General features: G+C 44.0%; 1 protein-coding gene across 1 annotated transcript; it reads right to left on the bottom strand.

Moving 5' to 3' along the window:
- Window positions 1–74: 74 nt before the first annotated feature.
- LOC130207317 (calcineurin subunit B type 1-like) lies at window positions 75–25,334 on the bottom strand. The gene is made up of 6 exons (XM_056435852.1): window positions 25,084–25,334; window positions 13,979–14,018; window positions 2,488–2,664; window positions 1,883–1,942; window positions 1,597–1,781; window positions 75–736 (listed from the first exon to the last, which is right to left on the bottom strand). Exons 1-6 carry the CDS (start codon window positions 25,084–25,086, stop codon window positions 689–691), a joined length of 513 nt encoding a protein of 170 aa, XP_056291827.1. The 5' UTR covers window positions 25,087–25,334; the 3' UTR covers window positions 75–688.
- Window positions 25,335–25,482: the final 148 nt, after the last annotated feature.

Raw genomic sequence — 25,482 nt, 5'->3', positions numbered from 1 at the left:
TTTACCGGAGTTTGGCAACATCCATATGGTACACCGTTAAGTTCTCTAAATATATTAACATCACTAGCCGAGTGTAAACAAGAATATTATTTATTTTTAAAGGATCCACATGTATGTCATGAATGGATGAAACGCGTGGATTTTCTCCCCGTTCGGTAAAATTTTGTTAATGTTTTTTAAAATTTACAAACACAATTATTCTCATTTCTTCGCTTCATTTGAAGCTGGTTATCGACGACCTCATATTCATAGAACTTAAAAAATCCGTCTCATCTGGAGATCGTCAATTTTTTGTTGTTGGAAAAAACAATTTTGCAGCCGCAAATACATATTTTATTTTTAAAAGACATTTTCTTGGCATTAATTTCTAACTAAAGATAATCTCTGGCGACGTGAAGATGGATTACTGTGCTCAAAGGGTCTGGAAGCGTCGCTGCTCTCATGGCGGATATGGCTGCAGGTGCATTGTGGGTAATAACGGACCCTCCTTCCTAGTAGAGTCCAGTGTTGCCCCTCAACAGACAAACATACCTATACTTGTGTTTTTCATTCCTTTGAAAAGACAACTCAAAAAAAGAGATGACGTTTAAATCCCTCACAACCCCATGTCCTTCAGAGAGAGAGAGAGAATACTTGAGGAGCACAGAGGGCTGGAGGAGAGAGGAAGAGGAGGCGTGTGGAGGAGCGCTCACACGTCCACCACCATCTTTTTGTGTATGTCGAGACCCCCGACCACCTGAAGAGGGAAAAGACAAATGTTATTTAAAATAAACATAAAACACATTGAAAAATCTTTCTTGATTAGTTTTTTATTTAATGCAAAAAATAAGTTTTTATTCCACTTACAAAAAATAAAAAGAATGCTTATCATTTTTTATATATATATATTCCACTATTTAAAGGAGACACATTGAAAAACTAAGTTTTACTTATTTTTTTTAATGATATTAAAAAAAAGTATTCCACTATTTAGAGGAGACATATTATAAAAAACTTAGTTTTACTTGTATTTTTTTTAAATGCTAAAAATAATATATTTTTTATTTTACTATTTAAAGGAGACATTATGAACAACTTTCTTACTAAGTTTTACATTTATTTTTTTTAAATCCTAAAAATTACGTTTTTATTCCAGATGTAATTCAACGATCCTTCAACCTTCAAGGCCGAACATGTCGCGTCAAATAAATACGTCTATAATATGGTTATTATAAAGGGGTGCCGGGTTTTTTCTTCCTTTTTTTTCTTCTGTTTTCTTATCTTTTTTCCCTTTTGGGATGTATATATGCGTGTATATGCATGTATATATATGTATGTATGTTTATGTATATGTGTGTGTATGTATATATGTGTATATATTTATATATGTGTCCTTTTTATGTCTGACATTTTTGTAATTGTTTTATGTTAATATATCTAAACGAATAAAAAACGTGATTAAAAATAATAATAAAAGACAAATCAAATTCAGGAAGCTGGAAACAGTCAAAAGTTATTAATAAATGACTTAAGTCATCACGACTGGTGAGGCGTCACAACGCAGCAGCGTCTCATTCTGATGTATTGCTAATATAATATCAGTACATTAATACTCACTAAGCAGAACTCTTGGAAGGAGATGCGTCCGTCCCCGTCCCGGTCCGCGTTGATGATGGTCTTGTCCACGATCTGCTGCAGCTGCGTGTCCTTCAGGTTGCTGCCCACCATCATCTTCAGCACCTGGAACAGCTCCCCGTTGGAGATGAAGCCGTCCTTGTCCATGTCGTAGATACGGAAGGCGACTGTGTGTGAGTGTGTGTGGGGGGGGGGGAATTACCAGATGTTGACTTTAATACGTTTAACGATTGTTGTTATTTATTAATATTTTACTTGATTTACTTACAGCGGAGCTTCTGCTCTTTGTCTCCTTTGACGCTGAACTGAGAGACGCCCTCGATGAACTCTGGAGAGGAGAGAACAAGTCAGTCATGAATATATATGTGTATATATATATATATATACATGGTAATATATATTTTGAATTTGTATATATATTTATTTAAATATAAGAATATAAATATACAAATAGATATATATATATCTTTTGATATACATAAATATGTAAAGAAACATTTATATATATATTTATATTTGTATATATATCTTTCTATATAAACATATATATTTATATATGGATATATATATTTGTGTATATATATATTTGTATGTATATATTTATTCATATACAATATATATCTTTATATATCTTTATATATATATTATTTATATATATATATTATTTATATATATATATATATCTTTATTTATATATATTTATTTATATATATTGATACATATATACAGTATATATCTATATATATATTAATGTATACATATATATTTATTTATCTATATTTATGGCCGGGTATATAAAGTATGATAAACATCTATCAGCAGCGGGTCATAGAGTCATGGGGTCACGGGGTCACGGGCTGACAGGCGGCTGACCTTTGAAGTCCACCTCTCCGTTCCCGTCCGTGTCGAAGATGTCGATGACTCTCTGGACCAGAGGGTTCTGCTGCAGCTCCGGCAGCGACATGAACTCCTCCACGCTGAGGGAGCCCGAGTTGTCCAGGTCCAGCTTCTTGAAGCGCTTCCCCAGGCGCTTGATCTCATCCGCATCGACTGGGGGGAGGAGAGGAGGAGAGAGGGAGGAGGAGAGAGAGGAGAGAGGGAGGAGGAGACATGTCTTCAGACCTTCAACACGTTGAGGGTTCAAGTCTTTTTTCGGTCGAGGTTCTTTTGAACGTGACCACGTGAGCCGCTTACGATCCACGACACAAACACGCCACATTCTGCACGGCGCTGCCAGAGAGCGGCTCTCCTCCTTTATTTTTAACATTCAAAAATTAAAAAGCACTCGTCAGCAAATAACGAGAGAAAGGTTCAACGGGAGCAGATGGAAAGAGGAGCTTCATCCCGACAGCTCATCCTGACGTGTTTTTAAATCATATTCTTCTTTCAGACCAAATGATTCATCAGTCATTAAAATAATCATTAGTTGTCTCGTAGTTCCAGGAGTTAACTTTTCAGCCAGGAGGAGGAGGGGCCAGGAGGAGGATTGTCGACCTGTCAATCACCTTGTAGCCCCGCCCCTAAAGCATCCCCTGCTTTATGTTCAGTTTGACTCATAATAATGTACTAAACGTCTTTTACTGGCATCCGAGAGTTTAAGAGACTTTACAGGTGCAGAATAAACTAATGAGATTGAACTTGAATTACCTCGTTAACTCCTACCTCGTTAACTCCTACCTTGTTTACTCTTATCTCTTTAACTCTTACCTCGTTAACTCCTACCTCGTTTACTCTTATCTCGTTAACTCCTACCTCTTTAACTCTTACCTCGTTAACTCTTACCTCGTTAACTCCTACCTTGTTAACTCCTACCTCGTTTACTCTTATCTCGTTAACTCCTACTTCGTTAACTCTTACCTTGTTGACTCCTACCTCGTGAACTCTTACCTCATTAACTCTTATCTCGTTAACTCCTACCTCGTTAACTCTTACCTTGTTGACTCCTACCTCGTTAACTCTTACCTCGTTAACTCTTACCTCGTTAACTCCTACCTCTTTAACTCTTACCTCGTTAACTCTTACCTCATTAATTCTTACCTCGTTAACTCCTACCTCGTTAAGCTTTCTGGGTATGTTGACAGCAGGAAGAAAACAATTTAATTTAACAAAATCAAATCAACGCGTGAGAGCCGGAGAGGGAAAAGCTACGAGACAAAATTCTGCTGCTGAGGTCACACGACCGATGTTTACGTTTTCTAAATGTCTTCCCTGATTCTACTTTTTTCTTTTGATTCTTCTAAAAACAGGATGTTATGTGTCGGCTGGCGACGAGAGCGTCTACTTCCTGTTTACGGTCTGAGGATACTTCCTGTCTGTTTGTGTTGTTTTTTTAAACCAGTTTAGTTTTTCACGTTAAGGTAAAAACTATTTTTTCACTTCACAGAAAGAGAAATGAATGTTGTGATATGATAATATTATTCTATTTCATTACGTTTATTTGATTTTACAACATTAATAATTGTTGGATAATGTCCCTCTTTTTATGCTGAGAGGCTCCTCACAATGCGTTATGCTAATGAGCAGCTCCAAGGGAGACGCACTGTAACTGTGAGATGATTATGATACACAGACACACACACACACACACTTTCATAAGCGCTGGATGCACCCTGAACTGTATTTGTTACTAAGCAACTGGAGCCTGTTAGCCCCCCAAAGTAGCCCACACATACACAAACACACACATTCTCTCTCTCACACACACACACACACACACACACACACATTTAACATAAATACAAAGTGCAGTGGTTGTCCACCTGGGTTCTTTATAGTCGTGTGTCAAATACTGCAATATTAAAGGAAATGCAAGAACATACATGCACGTTTCATACATATATACAGGACTGTCTCAGAAAATTAGAATATTGTGATTATTTTTTTATTTTTTATTAAAAAAAAAAAAAAAAAAATGTCAAACATTCTAAATATACAAATCAACTGAAATCATTGCAAGCCTTTTTTATTTTAATATTGCTGATTATGCTTTATGCACAACAAAAACTCTAAAATCTATCTCATAAAAATTTTAATATTTCCTCAGACAAAAAAAAAAAAAGATTTATAACAGCTGAGTGTTGTCAAAGGCTCAGAAACCCTTGCAGGTGTGTGAGTAGTTTAGACAATTCAAGTGATTTGTTTAATACCCTACTAGTATACTTTTTCATGATATTCTAATATTTAGAGATAGGATATTTGAGTTTTCTTATTAAATCAGAATAAAAGGCTTGCAATATTTCAGTTGATTTGTACAAATTTCCAATGATGCACATTTTTGTTTTTTTAATTGCATTACAGAAAATAAAGAACTTCATCACAATATTCTAATTTTCTGAGACAGTCCTGTATATTTGTTATGTCATCAGGTGTGTGTGTGTTTGTGTGTGTGTTTGTGTGTGTGTGTGTGGGTGTCCACTTGTTAGATTGTTAGCTAGACCCATTAGCCAGTGTAGCATTGAAGCATGGTGGAATTAGCAAGTCAGCTAACTAGCCCAGCTAACTAGCCGGCTGTCGGCTAGTTAGCCATTTAGCTCGCTAACTAGCTTTAAATTGACTCCGGAAGCAGCGGCGACCGTGCACACAGAAATGGCCGCCGCTCACAGCACGTGTGCCCGTTGTTTCTCTCCGTGACGTGAAGATGCGGCGCCGCTCAACACGGCACAAAAGTCGTAGCAAAAAAAAATTCCGAGCAGGAATTGTGTTAAAACGAAGGCGACTCGCGTCTCCTCGCGGCTTCCATCAGATTCTACAGAACCGGAGAGTCCGGAGGTCATTATTGTGGATTTAAAGAAAAGAAGCACACACAGTCTGGTTGCTCTCATGTCCAGCTGGCCGGGCGAGGCGGGGCTGCTCATGGTGTTTATTTATAGCCGTGCCGTCATCAGACCCCCCCCCCCCCCAGGGAAACCCCTGGCAACAAGGAACTCCACGGAGCCGCCCAACGTTTATTTTTGGGCGGCTGCAGACAGACCGGCCATGGTTACAGGTCCTCTGCCAGAGCACAATGCTGTGTGTGTGTGTGTGTGTGTGTGTGTGTGTGTGTGTGTGTGTGTGTCGAGGTGGTGCCCAGCGAATAATGTGGGCTACGTAGACAACTGGAAGACTTTCTGGGGAAAGCCTGATCTGATGAGGAGAGACGGCATTCATCCCACGTTGGACGGAGCGCGTCTCATTTCTGCGAATATGACCAAGTTGATCAACGCAGGGTTCAGATCAGGAACCGGGAGCAGAGTTGTAGTTTAACACCCTTCTCTGCTCTTCCATTCGAGCAGTTACCCACCCATGACTTTAGAGTAGAGACTGTGTCTGTCCCACGGCCACTTCAATTAAATAAATCAAAAGTAAGCAGAAGAGGAGTCGTACACAATAACCTTATACAAGTTAACACCATTATTTCAGCAGTGCAACAAAACAGGTCTATTAAATGTGGTCTCCTAAATATTCGATCTCTGTCATCTAAAGCTGTGTTACTAAATGATTTAATATCAGATAATCACATTGATTTATGTTGCCTAACTGAAACCTGGCTGAGCCATGAAGAATATGTCTGCCTGAATGAATCGACTCCTCCAAGTCATATTAATACTCACATTCCTCGAGGCACCGGTCGAGGAGGTGGAGTAGCAGCCATCTTTGAATCGAGCCTATTAATTAATCCTCAACCAAAATTACACTACACCTCATTTGAAAGCCTTGTTCTTAGTCTTTCACATCCAACCTGGAAAACACTACAGCCAATTCGATTTGTGATTCTGTACCGCCACCAGGTCCATATTCAGAGTTTATATCTGAATTCTCAGAATTTATATCAAGTTTGGTTCTTAAAACTGATAAAGTTATTATTGTTGGAGATTTTAATATCCATGTGGATGTTGATAATGATTGCCTTAGTGCTGCATTCATCTCATTGTTGGACTCGATTGGCTTCTGTCAGAGAGTACAGAAACCCACTCACAGCTTTGGCCACACGCTTGATCTTGTTCTTACTTATGGCGTTGACATTGAGCATTTGAACGTCTTCCCACAGAATCCTCTTCTGTCAGACCACAACCTCATAACTTTTGAATTTATACTACCGGAGTGTACTCCGTTAGTCAAAAGTTTCTCCACCAGATGTCTAACTGACAGTGCTGTAGCTAAATTTAAAGAAGCGATTCCTTCTGCATTTGATTCGATACCACGTCTCAATATAACAGAGGACTCCTGGTCTAACTTTAGTCCGTCCCAGATTGATCATCTTGTTGACAGTGCCATAGGCTCTCTGAGAATGACACTGGACTCGATAGCCCCTCTGAAGAAGAAGACAGTGAGGAAGAGGAGGTTTGCTCCTGGTATAACCCTCAGACCCGCAAACTAAAGCAACGTCAGGAAAGCTTGAACGCATATGGCGTTCAACTAATCTCGAAGAATCGCGCTTAGTTTGGCGAGATAGTCTTAAAACTTATAAGAAGGCCCTCCGTAATGCCAGAGCAGCCTATTACTCATCAGTAATAGAAAAAAATAAGAACCCCAGGTTTCTCTTCAGCACTGTAGCCAGGCTGACAGAGAGTCACAGCTCTGTGGAGCCGAGCATTCCTATAAACCTCAGTGGTAATGACTTTATGAACTTCTTTAATGAAAAGATTTTAACTATTAGGGACAAGATTAATATTCTCTTGCCCATAACCAGTGCCAATCTGTCCTCAAGTGGAATGGCCTTGGAAACCGCTGTATGCCCTGGTGTATATTTGGAGGCTTTTCTCCCATCAACCGTGACCAATTATCTTCAACGGTTTCTACTTGAACACGCCTACCTGTCTCTTGGACCCCATCCCGACGAGGCTGCTTAAAGACGTTTTGCCTTTAATTGGCGGCTCTCTATTAGATATTATCAATGTGTCTCTGCTAACAGGCCACGTACCACACTCCTTCAAGGTGGCTGTTATTAAACCTCTCCTGAAGAAGCCCACTCTGGATCCAGAGGTGTTGGCTAACTACAGACCGATCTCTAACCTCCCTTCCTCTCCAAGATCCTTGAGAAAGTGGTCGCAAATCAGTTGTGCGACTTTCTACATCATAATAGTTTATTTGAGAAATTTCAATCAGGATTTAGAAAACACCACAGCACCGAGACGGCACTGGTGAAAATTACAAATGACCTCTTAATGGCAGCAGATAAAGGACTCCTCTCTGTCCTGGTCTTGTTAGACCTTAGTGCTGCATTCGACACCATTGACCATGACATCCTGTTACAGAGACTGGAGCAGTCGATTGGCATTTCAGGCACGGCACTAATTTGGTTTAAATCCTATTTATCAGATCGATCTCAATTTGTATTTGTAAACGATGACGCCGATAACCACCAACGTTAATCACGGAGTTCCACAAGGTTCTGTGCTTGGACCAATTTTATTTACCTTATACATGCTTCCTTTGGGCAATATTATCAGGAAACACTCCATAAACTTTCATTGTTATGCAGATGATACTCAACTATATTTATCGATAAAACCAGAGGAGAGCAACCAACTCTGTAAAATTCAAGCATGTCTTAAAGACATAAAAACATGGATGACCTGCAACTTCTTGATGTTAAACTCAGACAAAACCGAAGTAATTTTAATCGGCCCTGAGCACCTCAGAGATCAATTATCTGGTGATGTGGATTCTGTAGACGGCATTGCCCTGGCATCCAACACCACTGTAAAGAATCTTGGCGTTATCTTTGATCGGGACTTGTCCTTTAACTCCCACGTAAAGCACATCTCAAGGACTGCATTCTTTCATCTACGTAATATTTCAAAAATCAGGCACATCTTGTCTCAAAAAGATGCAGAAAAATTGGTTCACGTTCTTTATTTAGAGACTGGATTACTGCAACTCCTTATTAGCAGGCTGCTCTAATAAATCTCTTAGGTCCCTCCAGTTGATCCAGAATGCTGCAGCTCGTGTTCTCACTAAAACTAAGAAAAGAGATCACATCACTCCTGCACTAGCTGCTCTGCACTGGCTCCCAGTAAAATCAAGAATCACTTTTAAAATTCTTCTCTTAACGTACAAATCCTTGATTGGTGATGCTCCATCATATCTTAAGGAGCTTGTAGTACCATATTGCCCACTAGAGAGCTACGCTCACTAAATGCGGGACTACTTGTAGTTCCTAGAGTCTTAAAAAGTAGAATGGGAGCCAGAGCCTTCAGTTATCAAGCTCCTCTTCTATGGAACCAGCTTCCAATTTCAGTCCGGGAGGCAGACACAGTCAACTCGTTTAAGAGTCGACTGAAGACCTTCCTCTTTGACAGAGCTTATAGTTAGGGCTGAATCAGGTTCACCTGGTCCAGCCCCTTGATATGCTGCTATAGGCTTATAGCTGCCGGGGGACGTTTAGGATGCACTGAGTACCTATCTCCTCTTTTCTCTCTCCTTAAGGATGAATTTTCATCTCTCAATCACACGTTACTAACTCTGCTTTCTCCCCGGAGTCCTTTTGACTTCACGTCTCATGGGGTCATCGGACCCTATGAGACGTGAAGATCCTATCTGCCTGATGGATCATCGAGGTCTGGGTCGTGGAATTCCTGCTCATGACTACGCCACTGTCCTGTTGAGACTCCGCCCACTGTTGAGACTCCGCCCACTCCTCCTCCCCACCGCCATCTGCCTGATGGATCGTGGAGGTCTCCATCGTGGAATATGCCTACTATGAACTATTCATACACTCTGTCATATTCATTGAATGTATTTAACTCTAAATCTGTCCTTCTGTACACATGACATCTATTGTTCTGTCCATCCTGGAGAGGGATCCTCCTCTGTTCTCTCCTCAAGGTTTCTTCCCTTTTTTCCCCTGAAGGGTTATTTGGGAGTTTTCCTGGTCCGATGTGAGGTTTTGGGGCAGGGATGTCTATGTGAACAGATTGTAAAGCACTCCGAGACAAATTTGTAATTTGTGAAATTGGGCTATACAAATAAACTGAATTGAATTGAATTGAATGTGTGTGTGTGTGTGTGTGTATGTGTGTGTGTGTGTGTGCATGTGTGTGTGTGTGTGTATGTGTGTGTATGTGTGTGTGTGTGTGTATGTGTGTGTGTGTGTGTGTGTTTATGTGTGTGTGTATGTGTGTATGTGTGTGTGTGTGTGTGTATGTGTGTGTGTGTGTGTGTGTGTGTATGTGCGTGCTCTCACAAGTAGGCCGTTACATTTTGCCTGACCGAAGCGACACACCGAAGGCCTTTTGAAATTCATCCACCGGCACGGAGCGATGACCTCACTTTCACGTAATGGAGGCGGTTCTGAGGAGACTGTTGTTGTTGTTGTTGATGTTATGCTCGTCAACAAAGACGAGAGCGAGAGAGAAGAGAGAGAGAGGCGAGCGTGAAACGAGAGGCGATAGAAGGAAAATATGACACTGGACTCGATAGCCTCTGAAGAAGAAGACAGTGAGGAAGAGGAGGTTTGCTCCTGGTATAACCCTCAGACCCGCAAACTAAAGCCGTCACAGCTTGAACGCATATGGCGTTCAACTAATCTCAAGAATCCCGCTTAGTTTGGCGAGATAGTCTTAAAACTTATAAGAAGGCCCTCCGTAATGCCAGAGCAGCCTATTACTCATCAGTAATAGAAAAAAATAAAAACAACCCCAGGTTTCTCTTCAGCACTGTAGCCAGGCTGACAGAGAGTCACAGCTCTGTGGAGCCGAGCATTCCTATAAACCTCAGTGGTAATGACTTTATGAACTTCTTTAATGAAAAGATTTTAACTATTAGGCACAAGATTAATATTCTCTTGCCCATAACCAGTGCCAATCTGTCCTCAAGTGGAATGGCCTTGGAAACCGCTGTATGCCCTGGTGTATATTTGGAGGGCTTTTCTCCCATCAACCGTGACCAATTATCTTCAACGGTTTCTACTTCGAACACGTCTACCTGTCTCTTGGACCCCATCCCGATGAGGCTGCTTAAAGACGTTTTGCCTTTAATTGGCGGCTCTCTATTAGATATTATCAATGTGTCTCTGCTAACAGGCCACGTACCACACTCCTTCAAGGTGGCTGTTATTAAACCTCTCCTGAAGAAGCCCACTCTGGATCCAGAGGTGTTGGCTAACTACAGACCGATCTCTAACCTCCCCTTCCTCTCCAAGATCCTTGAGAAAGTGGTAAATCAGTTGTGACTTTCTACATCATAATAGTTTATTTGAGAAATTTCAATCAGGATGTAGGAAACACCACAGCACCGAGACGGCACTGGTGAAAATTACAAATGACCTCTTAATGGCAGCAGATAAAGGACTCCTCTCTGTCCTGGTCTTGTTAGACCTTAGTGCTGCATTCGACACCATTGACCATGACATCCTGTTACAGAGACTGGAGCAGTCGATTGGCATTTCAGGCACGGCACTAATTTGGTTTAAATCCTATTTATCAGATCGATCTCAATTTGTATTTGTAAACGATGGCGCCGATAACCACCAACGTTAATCACGGAGTTCCACAAGGTTCTGTGCTTGGACCAATTTTATTTACCTTATACATGCTTCCTTTGGGCAATATTATCAGGAAACACTCCATAAACTTTCATTGTTATGCAGATGATACTCAACTATATTTATCGATAAAACCAGAGGAGAGCAACCAACTCTGTAAAATTCAAGCATGTCTTAAAGACATAAAACATGGATGACCTGCAACTTCTTGATGTTAAACTCAGACAAAACTCAAGTAATTTTAATCGGCCCTGAGCACCTCAGAGATCAATTATCTGGTGATGTGGATTCTGTAGACGACATTGCCCTGGCATCCAACACCACTGTAAAGAATCTTGGCGTTATCTTTGATGGACTTGTCCTTTAACTCCCACGTAAAGCACATCTCAAGGACTGCATTCTTTCATCTACGTAATATTTCAAAAATCAGGCACATCTTGTCTCAAAGATGCAGAAAAATTGGTTCACGTTACTTCCGAGACTGGATTACTGCAACTCCTTATTAGCAGGCTGCTCTAATAAATCTCTTAGGTCCCTCCAGTTGATCCAGAATGCTGCAGCTCGTGTTCTCACTAAAACTAAGAAAAGAGATCACATCACTCCTGCACTAGCTGCTCTGCACTGGCTCCCAGTAAAATCAAGAATCACTTTTAAAATTCTTCTCTTAACGTACAAATCCTTGATTGGTGATGCTCCATCATATCTTAAGGAGCTTGTAGTACCATATTGCCCCACTAGAGAGCTACGCTCACTAAATGCGGGACTACTTGTAGTTCCTAGAGTCTTAAAAAGTAGAATGGGAGCCAGAGCCTTCAGTTATCAAGCTCCTCTTCTATGGAACCAGCTTCCAATTTCAGTCCGGGAGGCAGACACAGTCACCTCGTTTAAGAGTCGACTGAAGACCTTCCTCTTTGACAGAGCTTATAGTTAGGGCTGAATCAGGTTCACCTGGTCCAGCCCCTTGATATGCTGCTATAGGCTTATAGCTGCGGGGGACGTTAGGATGCACTGAGTACCTATCTCCTCTTTCTCTCTCCTTAGGGATGAATTTTCATCTCTCAATCACACGTTACTAACTCTGCTTTCTCCCCGGAGTCCTTTTGACTTCACGTCTCATGGGGTCATCGGACCCTATGAGACGTGAAGATCCTATCTGCCTGATGGATCATCGAGGTCTGGGTCGTGGAATTCCTGCTCATGACTACGCCACTGTCCTGTTGAGACTCCGCCCACTGTTGAGACTCCGCCCACTCCTCCTCCCCACCGCCATCTGCCTGATGGATCGTGGAGGTCTCCATCGTGGAATATGCCTACTATGAACTATTCATACACTCTGTCATATTCATTGAATGTATTTTAACTCTAAATCTGTCCTTCTGTACACATGACATCTATTGTTCTGTCCATCCTGGAGAGGGATCCTCCTCTGTTCTCTCCTCAAGGTTTCTTCCCTTTTTTTCCCCCTGAAGGGTTATTTGGGAGTTTTTCCTGGTCCGATGTGAGGTTTTGGGGCAGGGATGTCTATGTACAGATTGTAAAGCACTCGAGACAAATTTGTAATTTGTGAAATTGAGCTATACAAATAAACTGAATTGAATTGAATTGAATGTGTGTGTGTGTGTGTGTGTGTGTGTATGTGTGTGTGTATGTGTGTGTGTGTGTGTGTGTGTGTGTGTATGTGTGTGTTTATGTGTGTGTGTGTGTGTGTGTTTATGTGTGTGTATGTGTGTGTGTATGTATGTGTGTATGTGTGTGTATATGTGTGTGTGTGTGTGTGTGTGTATGTGCGTGCTCTCACAAGTAGGCCGTTACATTTTGCCTGACCGAAGCGACACACCGAAGGCCTTTTGAAATTCATCCACCGGCACGGAGCGATGACCTCACTTTCACGTAATGGAGGCGGTTCTGAGGAGACTGTTGTTGTTGTTGTTGATGTTATGCTCGTCAACAAAGACGAGAGCGAGAGAGAAGAGAGAGAGAGGCGAGCGTGAAACGAGAGGGCGATAGAAGGAAAATATTAAATTATTTTAAAATCCTGTGTAATTTTGGAGGGGATCAAAGCGTAATAATAAAAAATGAATGCGTTCGATTTGTTGCACGTCTGATATCGTGTTCATGCTGCTCCCATAAATGTTCTATTTTAGTTTGTATTTGTTTGTTTTATGTGTTTATGACCGACGTCATGTGGCAGAATACATTCACCGACATCTGAGAAGAACGGTGGACCGACCGGGAGGAGAGACGGAAGCTAAGCTAAGCTAACCCGGCTCGGACCTGAGGATAGACCACTACCCAGCATGCACCTGGCTTTCTGCCGCCTAAAACATTGTTTATGATGCTAATTTTTTTATGCTAATTGTTTATGATACAACATTTGTTATGCTAATTTGTGTATGATAATTGTTTATATTGCTATTTCAACATATTTGTTGCTCTTTGAAAAATACTTTTTATTAGTTAAATCTAAAGTTTGTTGTTGTTATGTTTCTACAGCATGTGGAAAAGACGGCGGTGGATAAGGAGAGAGACACGAGCAGCCGGAGCCCCCCCCCCCCCTTCATGATGTTACAGTAGGACAAGCTAAGTATAGAAAGGCCGTTACGTGCCCCGCTCTCACAGGAAGTGTCCTCTTCATTACGTTCCTATTGGACGGGAAGCAGGTGAGTTAACGAGATGCTCTGAGCGACAATGAAATAAATAATTGACGGATAAAGATGTATGTTTGAGGAGCAACTCATCTCCAATCGCTCATATTTAGTCAAGAGGAAAAAGGAGTCATGTCCTCAAACATCTCGTAAACACGACGACGGGCCTTGGAATCCAAAGTGACATCCAACAAACACGTGAAGAATGAAAACACAAGTCATGCGTCCGAGGCCTCGCTCCACGCAGGATACTCACAATGTGTGCACATCTCCAACGGGAAACTGGCTTCATTCCCCTGGAGAGACACGGAGAAACAGAGGCGTCAGTTTAATGTTCTAACCCGAGAACTCTGCTCAGCCATCAGCACATGAAGCAGAGACTTCTATACAACCAGAGGAGCCCCCTGGTGGTCAGGAGAGAGAATGAAGCGTTAACACACGAAGCATAGACTTCTATACAACCAGAGGAGCCCCCTGGTGGTCAGGAGAGAGAATGCAGCTTTAACATATGAAGTATAGACTTCTATACAACCAGAGGAGCCCCCTGGTGGCCAGGAGAGAGAATGAAGCTTTAACACATGAAGCATAGACTTCTATACAACCAGAGACGCCCCTGGTGGTCAGGAGGGAGAATGAAGCTTTAACACATGAAGCATAGACTTCTATACAACAAGAGGAGTCGCCCCCTGGTGGTTAGGAGAGAGAATGCAGCTTTAGCACATGAAGCACAGACTTCTATACAACCAGAGGAGTCGCCCCCTGGTGGTCAGGAGAGAGAATGCAGCTTTAGCACATTCAATTCAATTCAGTTTATTTGTATAGCCCAATTTCACAAATTACAAATTTGTCTCGGAGTGCTTTACAATCTGTACACATAGACATCCCTGCCCCAAAACCTCACATCGGACCAGGAAAAACTCCCAAATAACCCTTCAGGGGGAAAAAGGAAGAAACCTGGAGGAGAGCAACAGAGGAGGATCCCTCCAGGATGGACAGATGCAATAGATGTAATGTGTACAGAAGGACAGATTTAGAGTTAAAATACATTCAATGAATATGACAGAGTGTATGAATAGTTCATAGTAGGCATATTCCACGATGGAGACCTCCACGATCCATCAGGCAGATGGCGGTGGGGAGGAGGAGGGCGGAGTCTCAACAGGACAGTGGCGCAGTCATGAGCAGGAATTCCACGACCCAGACGATCCATCAGGCAGATGGGATCTATGCCGTCTCATAGGGTCCGATGACCCCATGAGACGTGAAGTCAAAAGGACTCGGGAGAAAGCAGAGTTAGTAACATGTGATTGAGAGATGAACATTCATCCTTAAGGAGAGAAAAAGAGGAGATAGGTACTCAGTGCATCCTAAACGTCCCCGCAGCTATAAGCCTATAGCAGCATATCAAGGGCTGGACCAGGGCAAACCTGATTCAGCCCTAACTATAAGCTCTGTCAAAGAGGAAGGTCTTAAGTCTACTCTTAAGCGAGGTGACTGTGTCTGCCTCCCGGACTGAAATTGGAAGCTGGTTCCATAAAGAGGAGCTTGATAACTAAAGGCTCTGGCTCCCATTCTACTTTTAAGACTCTAGGAACTACAAGTAGTCCCGCATTTAGTGAGCGTAGCTCTCTAGTGGGCAATATGGTACTACAAGCTCCTTAAGATATGATGGAGCATCACCAATCAAAGCTTTGTAGGTTAAGAGAAGAATTTTAAAAGTGATTCTTGATTTTACTGGGAGCCAGTGCAGAGCAGCTAGTGCAGGAGTGATGTGATCTCTTTTCTTAGTTTTAGTGAGAACACGAGCTGCAGCATTCTGGATCAACTGAGGGACCTAAGAGACTTATTAGAGCAGCCTGATAATAAGGAGTTGCAGTAATCCAGTCTCAAGTAACGAACGTGAACCAATTTTTCTGCATCTTTTGAGACAAGATGTGCCTGATTTTTAAATATTACGTAGATGAAAGAATGCAGTCCTTGAGATTTGCTTTACGTGGGAGTTAAAGGACAAGTCCCGATCAAAGATAACGCCAAGATTCTTTACAGTGGTGTTGGATGCCAGGGCAATGCCGTCTACAGAATCCACATCACCAGATAATTGATCTCTGAGGTGCTCAGGGCCGATTAAAATTACTTCGGTTTTGTCTGAGTTTAACATCAAGAAGTTGCAGGTCATCCATGTTTTATGTCTTTAAGACATGCTTGAATTTTACAGAGTTGGTTGCTCTCCTCTGGTTTTATCGATAAATATAGTTGAGTATCATCTGCATAACAATGAAAGTTTATGGAGTGTTTCCTGATAATATTGCCCAAAGGAAGCATGTATAAGGTAAATAAAATTGGTCCAAGCACGGAACCTTGTGGAACTCCGTGATTAACGTTGGTGGTTATCGAGGCCATCGTTTACAAATACAAACTGAGATCGATCTGATAAATAGGATTTAAACCAAATTAGTGCCGTGCCTGAAATGCCAATCGACTGCTCCAGTCTCTGTAACAGGATGTCATGGTCAATGGTGTCGAATGCAGCACTAAGGTCTAACAAGACCAGGACAGAGAGGAGTCCTTTATCTGCTGCCATTAAGAGGTCATTTGTAATTTTCACCAGTGCCGCCTCGGTGCTGTGGTGTTTTCTAAATCCTGATTGAAATTTCTCAAATAAACTATTATGATGTAGAAAGTCGCACAACTGATTTGCGACCACTTTCTCAAGGATCTTGGAGAGGAAGGTGAGGTTAGAGATCGGTCTGTAGTTAGCCAACACCTCTGGATCCAGAGTGGGCTTCTTCAGGAGAGGTTTAATAACAGCCACCTTGAAGGAGTGTGGTACGTGGCCTGTTAGCAGAGACACATTGATAATATCTAATAGAGAGCCGCCAATTAAAGGCAAAACGTCTTTAAGCAGCCTCGTCGGGATGGGGTCCAAGAGACAGGTAGACGCGTTCGAAGTAGAAACCGTTGAAGATAATTGGTCACGGTTGATGGGAGAAAAGCCCTCCAAATATACACCACATGAAGCACAGACTTCTATACAACCAGAGGAGTCGCCCCCTGGTGGTCCGGAGAGAGAATGAAACTTCTCTCTTGATGTATTCCCTCAGTAAACATTGTAAACATGAGTTTGTCTCAGTCTCTAGTTTCAAGTCTTCTTCTATACAGCATGATGTCATCATTTAGGACTTTACAGTCATTTAGTGTCACACAGACCATAAAGCAGGGGGCGCTTTAGGGGCGGGGCTACAGGGTGATTGACAGGTCGACACCAGAGATGTATACGGGGTCTCTACGTCGCTCCTCCTCCGTCCAGATATGATCACTTCCTGTTCACTGCGCATTATAAGTGCTCCTCTGTTTCGCTGGTGGTGAAACTTCACTACAGTTACGTCATCTGCTGGTTTACCGCTGGGCCGCCGTGCGCCGGCAGGCTCACCTCGGGGAGGTCGAGGTATTTTAAGAGCGACGAGGAGGAAGAGGCGACGCGGGACTAGCCGGGCCAGCGACATAGCATCTGACACCCTGTCAGGAGAGCGTTGACACAACGCGGTGTTGAAACCACGTCGTCTGGGCACTCCCCAGTTTAAAAAAAGAGGCTTGAATTCCAGTGACGCTCCAGTGTGCCTCACTGGGTTGAGTGTCCCGCTGGCTCAGAGAGGAATAGTGACACTTTATTCCCCACAGGGAGACCTTGAGTTGGCGTCCTCTCCTCAAGGCTCTGGATGCTCACCCAGGCGCCACGAGACTCTTTTATTCCGGTCCTTAGGTCAACAAAACATAAAGACTCATTGATGCCTTTTCGCGCGAAGCCATTAAAGGTCCTTGGTGACTTTTCTTTGCAAATGGACAAAGAGTTCTAATAATTAAAAACACATGAATTATCAACGCTGCACGCTATATTTTGGCGGCTTTAGCTCAGTGGGGTAAGAGGGCCGTCCTGCAACCGCAGGGTTGTGGGTTCGATCCCCGCTCTCCCCATTAGTTGCAAGTCGAAGTGTCCTTGAGCAAGGCACTGAACCCCAGTTGCTTCCGGCGCTTCACGCAGCCCACTGCTCCTTAATAACTAAGGATGGGTTAAATGCAGAGAACTAATTTCCCCTTGGGGATTAATAAAAGTGTATATTCTATTCTATTCTATTCTAAATCATGCACCTCGACTTCGTCTGGCATGAAAACACGTCACACATCTGGAAAAGGAGAATTGATGAGCAGCCAAATTGGGAAAATCTCTTTGATTTCACTTTTTTAAGAGTGTAACTTTATGCTTCATCCACACGCTCGAGTCACATCGTTGCTATCACCAGATGAGTTTGTTGGGCTCTTTTTCCGTAACGCAGTGATGCACTAAAGTATTGTGGAATTAGCATGCTAGCTAGCCAGCTGTCCAGTGGTTAGCTACTTAGCTTGTCCCCCAAAGCGTTGTGAGTAACTAAATGGTGGAATTAGCATGCTAGCTAGCCAGCTGGCAAACATCTGGCTAGTTAGCTAGCCTGCTAATTCCACCATTTAGTTACTCAGAGCTTTGGGGGACAAACTAAGTAGCTAACCAGTGGACAGCTGGCTTGTTAGCTAGCCTGCTATTTCCACCATGTGTTAACGCCTTTTTGGTGCCGTTAGCCTACCTAGCTAACTAGCTATCTACCTCCAGCGCTGAGTCCACTCACAGAAAACTTATGAAGAACATATCCTAGTTCAGTGGTTCTCAAATGCGGGTACGTGAAGGCCCTCTAGAGGGTACGTGAGATTTGTTTAAAATATATTTATAATGAGCATCCATGAAAAAAAAGGCTTTAAAAATAGTTGTTTAATAAATATTCAATAAAATATATAAGTGTAGGTTCATAAACTGAATTGAATATATTATATATTATATGCAAAATGCTGCGTATTTCATCTTTTTTTCTAACCCCAAATGCTTTGCACTGGTCAGGGGGTACTTGGCTGAAAAATATATTTCACAGGGGGTCCATCACTCCAAAAAAAGGTTGAGAACCATTGTCATAGTGTAGAAAGCACCTCAACCACACGGGGGGTAAATGAGGCTACATCCCCGATGGTTTACGTGTCAAGTCCCTGGAGGTAAAGAGACTTACAGCAAAGCAGATTTGGTGTTGAGGATTATGGTTTACTAACTAGGTCCAGGTGGTTACCGTGACTGCTGTCACGTCTTGTGACAAACCCCCTCGTGCGGGTCCTGCTGCCCCCCCTCTGACACACTTACCGTCAGAGGGCACGGTTACGAAAACACAGGAAAGGACGGTGAACAAAGTGAGAGAGAATAAACACAAGAGAGGACGAGAGGGACTCGACTGGCTCATCAATAATTCAAGTTTCATTCAGAATCAATTAGGCCTCAGCGCAACAAAACATGCTTTGCATAATGAAGAGTTTGGCATCGTGGCCGGTTCAGCTCATTATAAACCCTGTTGTCGCCTTAAACATTCATATTTGATCAGTAAGGGATCCTTTTCATCATAACGTGCTCACTGTATCGCAGTTAAAAAATTGAAATATTCCCAATGTATTTCCTGTTCATATGAAAGTTCTCATCAAACACTTGTTTTCTGCACAGAATGAAAGAAAAATCAGACGTCTCCATTCCCCCCGTCGGCCGGAGGAGGCGGAGTCTTTGAGCTCAAACGTAAAAGTCGATGGACGACGTTTCCTCAATGTCACTTCAATATTATCTGCCTACAGAATCCACTGGTGTTTGCATTCCTCATGATGCAAATTACGGGAATACAGGCACTCTCCTGTTGTTTTAAATGGACTATACGACTGCATGTTGTGTTGCAGAAAGACGAGAAACCAACGCCGAACCCTCGACTCCTTAAAAACACGACTAAAAACCAGAGCGATTTCTCCATTTAATGCCAGGAAAACCTTTTCCTAGTAGCTCAAAACAGCTCTGGAAGATATCCTGCATGCACCGACTGTGGGAGCGTAAACATGCCAGGGTGGAGCGATGGCTAGTATGAATCCTACACACATGAATAAATGCTGCAGTGCAATGTAGGAACACAGAGGAACGCATCGTTGGCGAACATCTGCATCGGCCTCACGCATCTGTGTGCGTGAGTAGAGTAGTGTGTATCGTTGAGTCCTTTTTACAGAGCACTTCCTGTCTGTTGTTCCTGCGTTATCACCCCCGGACTCCACGCTTCACGATTAATACTCGTGATGAACTGAGTCGCAGAGCGGAGCTCTCAGGCCGGTCTTTAAATAGAGCTCAGCTCGCCGACTTCATGCAAAACGCTGCAGCCGACGCCGATTAACTTCGTAGTGATACAGGAACCCATCCTGGGGTCACAGGGTCACGACATGAGGAACGTCAAAGAGACGAAGCGTGGCACACCAGCACTGGTCTGGGTCCGGGTTCAGGTGGTCCTACACTTCCACTTCCTGGTCCACAACCTCTTTGACCTTTTGAGTCGCTCCCTCGTCACTTCCTCAACATCCTGCTCTGGTAGTGGTGGTAGTGGTGGTGGTAGTAGTAGTAGTAGTAGTAGTGGTAGTAGTAGTACTAGTAGTAGTAGTGGTGGTAGTAGTAGTACTAGTAGTAGTGGTAGTAGTGGTGGTAGTAGTAGTACTAGTAGTAGTGGTGGTTGTCATAGTAGTAGTAGTAGTAGTGGTGGTAGTAGTAGTACTAGTAGTAGTAGTGTTGGTAGTGGTGGTAGTAGCAGTACTAGTAGTGGTAGTGGTAGTACTAGTAGTAGTGGTGGTAGTGGTGGTGGTCGTAGAAGTAGTAGTAGTAGTGGTGGTAGTAGTAGTGGTAGTACTAGTAGTGGTGGTAGTGGTGGTAGTAATAGTAGTGGTAGTAGTAGTAGTAGTGGTGGTAGTAGTAGTACTAGTAGTAGTAGTGGTAGTAGTAGTAGTGGTAGTACTAGTAGTGGTGGTAGTGGTGGTTGTCGTAGTAGTAGTAGTAGTGGTGGTAGTAGTAGTACTAGTAGTAGTAGTAGTATCAAGTTTCAAGTTTCAAGTTTTTATTGTCACATCCCCTTTTATACAAGTATAATCGGTTCGTGAAATTCTTATGTGCAAGACACCCGACAGCAGTAGCAGACTAAAAAAAGAATAAGAATGAGAATAAACTATACAATATCCACACAAAAAAAAGAAGAAAGTATTAACAATATATATATAAAACAATGTAATAGAATATACATCATGGCAATATATATATATAAAACAATGTAATAAAATATACACTTTTTTGAGACTATATATATATATATATGTATATACATACAATATATATATACAATATATATATATAAACAATGTAATAAAATATACACCATGGCCATAGATATTCACAGAATATGTTCTGGTGTGTAGTGTTAATGAGGGTCTCAGTCCTTGTTCAGCAGCCTGATGGCCTGACTGAAGAAGCTGTCCCTCAGTCTGTTTGTGCGGCACTTGATACTGCGGTATCGCCTGCCTGACGGTAGAAGGTGAACAGTTTGTGGCCGGGGTGGTTATTGTCTTTCATCATCCGTTTGGCCCTGGCCACGCACCGCTTGGTGTATATGTCCAGGAAGGAGAGAAGCTCACCTACAACGATGTACTGTGCCGACCGCACCACCTCTGTAGTGCCCTCACGCCCAGGGCGGTGCAGTTCCCGTACCAGACGGTGATGCAACCTGTCAGAACACTCTCGATGGTACTGGTGTAGAATGTTCTGAGGATGCGGGGGGCCATGTTGAATTTCCTCAGTCGCCTAAGGAAATACAGGCGTTGTTGGGCCCTTTTCACCACGTGAGTGGTGTGCGTGGTCCATGTGAGGTCCTCGGAGATGTGCACGCCGAGGAACTTGAAGCTGCTGACCCTCTCTACTGCAACTCCGTCTATGGAGATGGGGGTGTGCTCTCCTCTCCGCTTCCTGTAGTCCACGATCAGCTCCTTGGTCTTCTTGACGTTGAGGACGAGGCTGTTCTCCTGGCACCACTGTACCAGTGATCCAACCTCCTCCCTATAGGCTGTCTCATCGTCGTCGGTGATCAGCCCCAACACTGTTGTGTCGTCAGCAAACTTGATGATGACGTTGGAGCTGTGCATGGCCGTGCAGTCGTGGGTGTACAGGGAGTAGGAGAGGGCTCAACACGCATCCCTGAGGGGCTCCCGTGTTGAGGGTCAGCGGCTCTGAGGTGGTACCGCCCATCCTCACCACCTGGCGGTGGCCCGACAGGAAGTCCAGTATCCAGCTGCACATGGTAGAGTGCAGGCCTAGACCTCTGAGCTTGGTGTCGAGCTTGGCGGGAACAATAGTGTTGAACGCTGAGCTGTAGTCCACAACCAGCATTCGCACACAACAGTTCCTCCCTCCAGGTGGGAAAGGGCGGTGTGAAGTGCCATGGCAATTGCGTCGTCGGTGGATCTGTTTTGACGATATGCAAATTGCCATGGGTCCAGCGTGGCAGGCAACATGGAACAAATGAAGTCCTTGACCAACCTCTCAAGCATTTACTGACAATCGAGGTGAGGCTACGGGTCTCCAGTCATTCAGGCAGGTTACCTTGGGGTGTTTGGGGACAGGCACAATGGTGGACATCTTGAAGCTCTCAGGAACAACAGCCTGGGACAGGGAGAGGTTGAAGATGTCTGCGAAGACTCCTGCCAACTGGTCTGCACATGCTCTGAGGGCGCGCCCGATGTGGTCGGGACCTGCCGCCTTCCGGATGTCCACCCGCTTGAAGGCTCTGTGCACGTCAGCCTCTGAGATGATCAGCAGGCTGGTCTCCTCGGCGGCGCTGCCTTCGCGGGCTGCCGTTCACGCCGAACCGAGCAAAGAATGTATTTAGCTCGCCTGGGAGGGAGGTAGAGGAGTTCTCTTCACCGCTGGTTCTCCTCTGAAGTCCGTGATTGTCTGTAGCCCTTCCACACACCTCTCACGCCATGGCTCTTGAGCTTTTCCTCCACCTTGTTCCTGAACTCCCGCTGGCAGAGCCGATGGTCTTCGGAGGTCGTGCGGGCTCTTTGTATTCCGCCATATTCCCGAGTCAAAGGCGGTGTTACAGCGTGCGGAGTGCAGCGAACATCGCCATTTATCCACGGGTTTCTGGTTGGGATAACCGAACCGACTTGGGTAGGAACAACGTCATCTATGCATTTCTTGATGAACCCGGTGACTGAGGACGGCGTACTCACTGACGTTGTTGTCCGACGCGACCCTGAACATATCCCAGTCAGTACGCTTCAAACAGTCCTGTAGCATAGACTCCGATTGGTCCGACCAGCGTTGCACTTCCTTCACAGCGATTGGTTGCTGCTTAAGCCTCTGCCTGTAGGCGGGGAGTAGTTGGATGGAGCGGTGGTCCGATTTGCCGAACGGTGGGCGGAGGAGGGCTTTGTATCCTTTGTATCCCGGAAGAGTGTAGCAGTGGTCGAGAATCCGCTCCCCTCGTGTTGCTTTTTATGTGTTGGTAGAACTTCGGGAGAACTTTCTTCAGGTTCGCTTTGTTGAAGTCCCCCGCCACAATGAAAGCAGCCTCGGGGTGTGCCGACTCAAAGCTTCAGTGTCCGTCGTCTCAGCGCCCTCGGGTCATCATCCGGGGAGCGACAGCTTTGTGCATATTAATACCTTCAGCTCGGGGGAAATGAGAGAGGAAATTGTGACTGTTCAGAAAGACCGAGACATGTGCTTAGATCAGCTAGATGGACAATACGAGTTTGTTTGTGTGATTATTATCGAGTACCTGGCTCCGATCAAACGCATCATTTGTTGCCGTGGATTCTAAATAGACGGGTCTTGAATCTTGATTGCCATAAAGTCTGGTTCCACGCATCCGTGTCACCCTCAGGATGACTTGGTAATCTCTCCGGTGATCTTCTAAATTCGCAAACAAAATATTTCACAATACAAAATGTACCACTACTACTAGTACTAGTAGTAGTGGTAGTAGTGGTGGTAGTAGTAGTACTAGTAGTAGTGGTGGTTGTCATAGTAGTAGTAGTAGTAGTGGTGGTAGTAGTAGTACTAGTAGTAGTAGTGGTGGTAGTAGTAGTACTAGTAGTAGTGGTAGTAGTGGTGGTAGTCATAGTACTAGTAGTGGTGGTAGTAGTGGTGGTAGTAGTAGTGGTAATACTAGTAGTGGTGGTGGTCATAGTAGTAGTGGTTGTAGTAGTACTAGTAAGTAGTGGTGGTAGTAGTGGTAATACTAGTAGTGGTGGTAGTGGTGGTAGTAGTAGCCTATTAGTAGTGGTAGTGGTGGTAGTAGTACAAGTAGTGGTAGTGGTGGTGGTAGTAGTGGTAATACTAGTAGTGGTGGTAGTGTTGGTGGTCATAGTAGTAGTGGTGGTACTAGTAGTGGTAGTGGTGGTAGTAGTACTAGTAGTGGTGGTAGTGGTGGTGGTCATAGTTGTAGTAGTAGTAGTAGTAGTAGTAGTAGGCTAGTACCATTATGTTCAGCAGCAGTAGAAGTAATAATACTTTACATCCGTAAAAGTACTAATACCACAGAGTAAATAGCCCTGCATTGAAGATGTTACTTAAGTAAAATTTGTATCAAGAAAAATGTACAGCGAGTAAAGTTATCTTCTATTTGCGTGTTATTAGTCTAAGATAATATCCGCTGTCTGAGCCTGTGTATGTACCCGCTCCACTCGGCACACCTCACGACATCTCTCACATGTCTACAGACGACCAGACAACAACAAACAAGCCTTTAAAAACACAAACGCTTCAAAGTGGTGGAGGAATACAACGTGTCAATAAATGATGAGGACACGGACGTGTGGGCGGTGTGTTTGATCTGTGGGATGGAAAGGAGTTGTGGGCACGAGACGACTGAGGAGGAAGTACCCCCCCCCCCTTCACATCCGGGTCTGCCCGGTCAGGTCCACTCCCATTGGTCACTACCTGCCGGTTACTAGGTAACAAGCATAGTACTAGAGCTGCTGGACGGACACAATGTGGCCTCGCGCCGCTCATCAGAGCGCGAGGGCTGCAACAATGTAGCGAGTGTCAACAAAGCGTCACGAATGAGACTTTAAATATAAATAGATATACATATATACATATATATAACTATATAGAGCAGAGCGAGTACCCGACTTGAGTTCCCTAGTGTTTAAAAACGACAACAAAGGAGGGGAACAAACACAAAGCGTGTCGAAGGAAAAGTATGTGCACGTGCTGAGTTGCTCCTAAAGCCGGGCGAGACGTGCACGAGCCACGGGCGTTTTGGGCTGCCGGCCCCCCGGTGGTGTTGCACGCAGAGCGCGCGAGCCAGACGCGCGTGAGAGGAGCGTTTCCTTCACGCGCGTTTTTGGGGGGGTCGAACTTAAAATCCGAAGAACCGCCTGGGTGGCCGGCCGGGCCGGACCCCCCGGTCACCGGGGCGGAAGGACAGTAATCACGGGGCTTACCATCTTGCAGGTCGGATGATGAAATCCAGGAGGCGACGTGAGCGGTAAAGAGGTCCAACAGGAGGAGGGGGGGAGGAGGAGGAGGAGGAGGAGGGGGGAGTTGGTAGGTCGCTGAGCTATGGCGAGAAATACAAACAAATATATATGTATATAAATATATGTGTGTTTGTATCAAGGTGGTTCTCTCTGAGGGCTCCTCCTGGCTGTATACCCAGCTACAGGCTCTCTTTCTCTGCAGTGGCGGAGGGAGGGAGACCCGCTGGGAAGGGAGGAGGAGGAGGAGGAGGAAGAGGAGGTTTGACAAGCAGGCGCTGGAAGGGGAGGAGGAGGGAGTGGGGGGCTCTGGAGGGGGTGTGCCGCTGTACTGTACATCCGGGAACTACAGGTTGTGTTTATTTA

The sequence above is a fragment of the Pseudoliparis swirei genome, chromosome 17, assembly GCF_029220125.1.
Source record: "Pseudoliparis swirei isolate HS2019 ecotype Mariana Trench chromosome 17, NWPU_hadal_v1, whole genome shotgun sequence".
NCBI classification, from domain to species: domain Eukaryota; kingdom Metazoa; phylum Chordata; class Actinopteri; order Perciformes; family Liparidae; genus Pseudoliparis; species Pseudoliparis swirei.
Note: the sequence above shows the minus strand (reverse complement) of the source record. Positions and strands in the feature narration are given on the sequence as shown.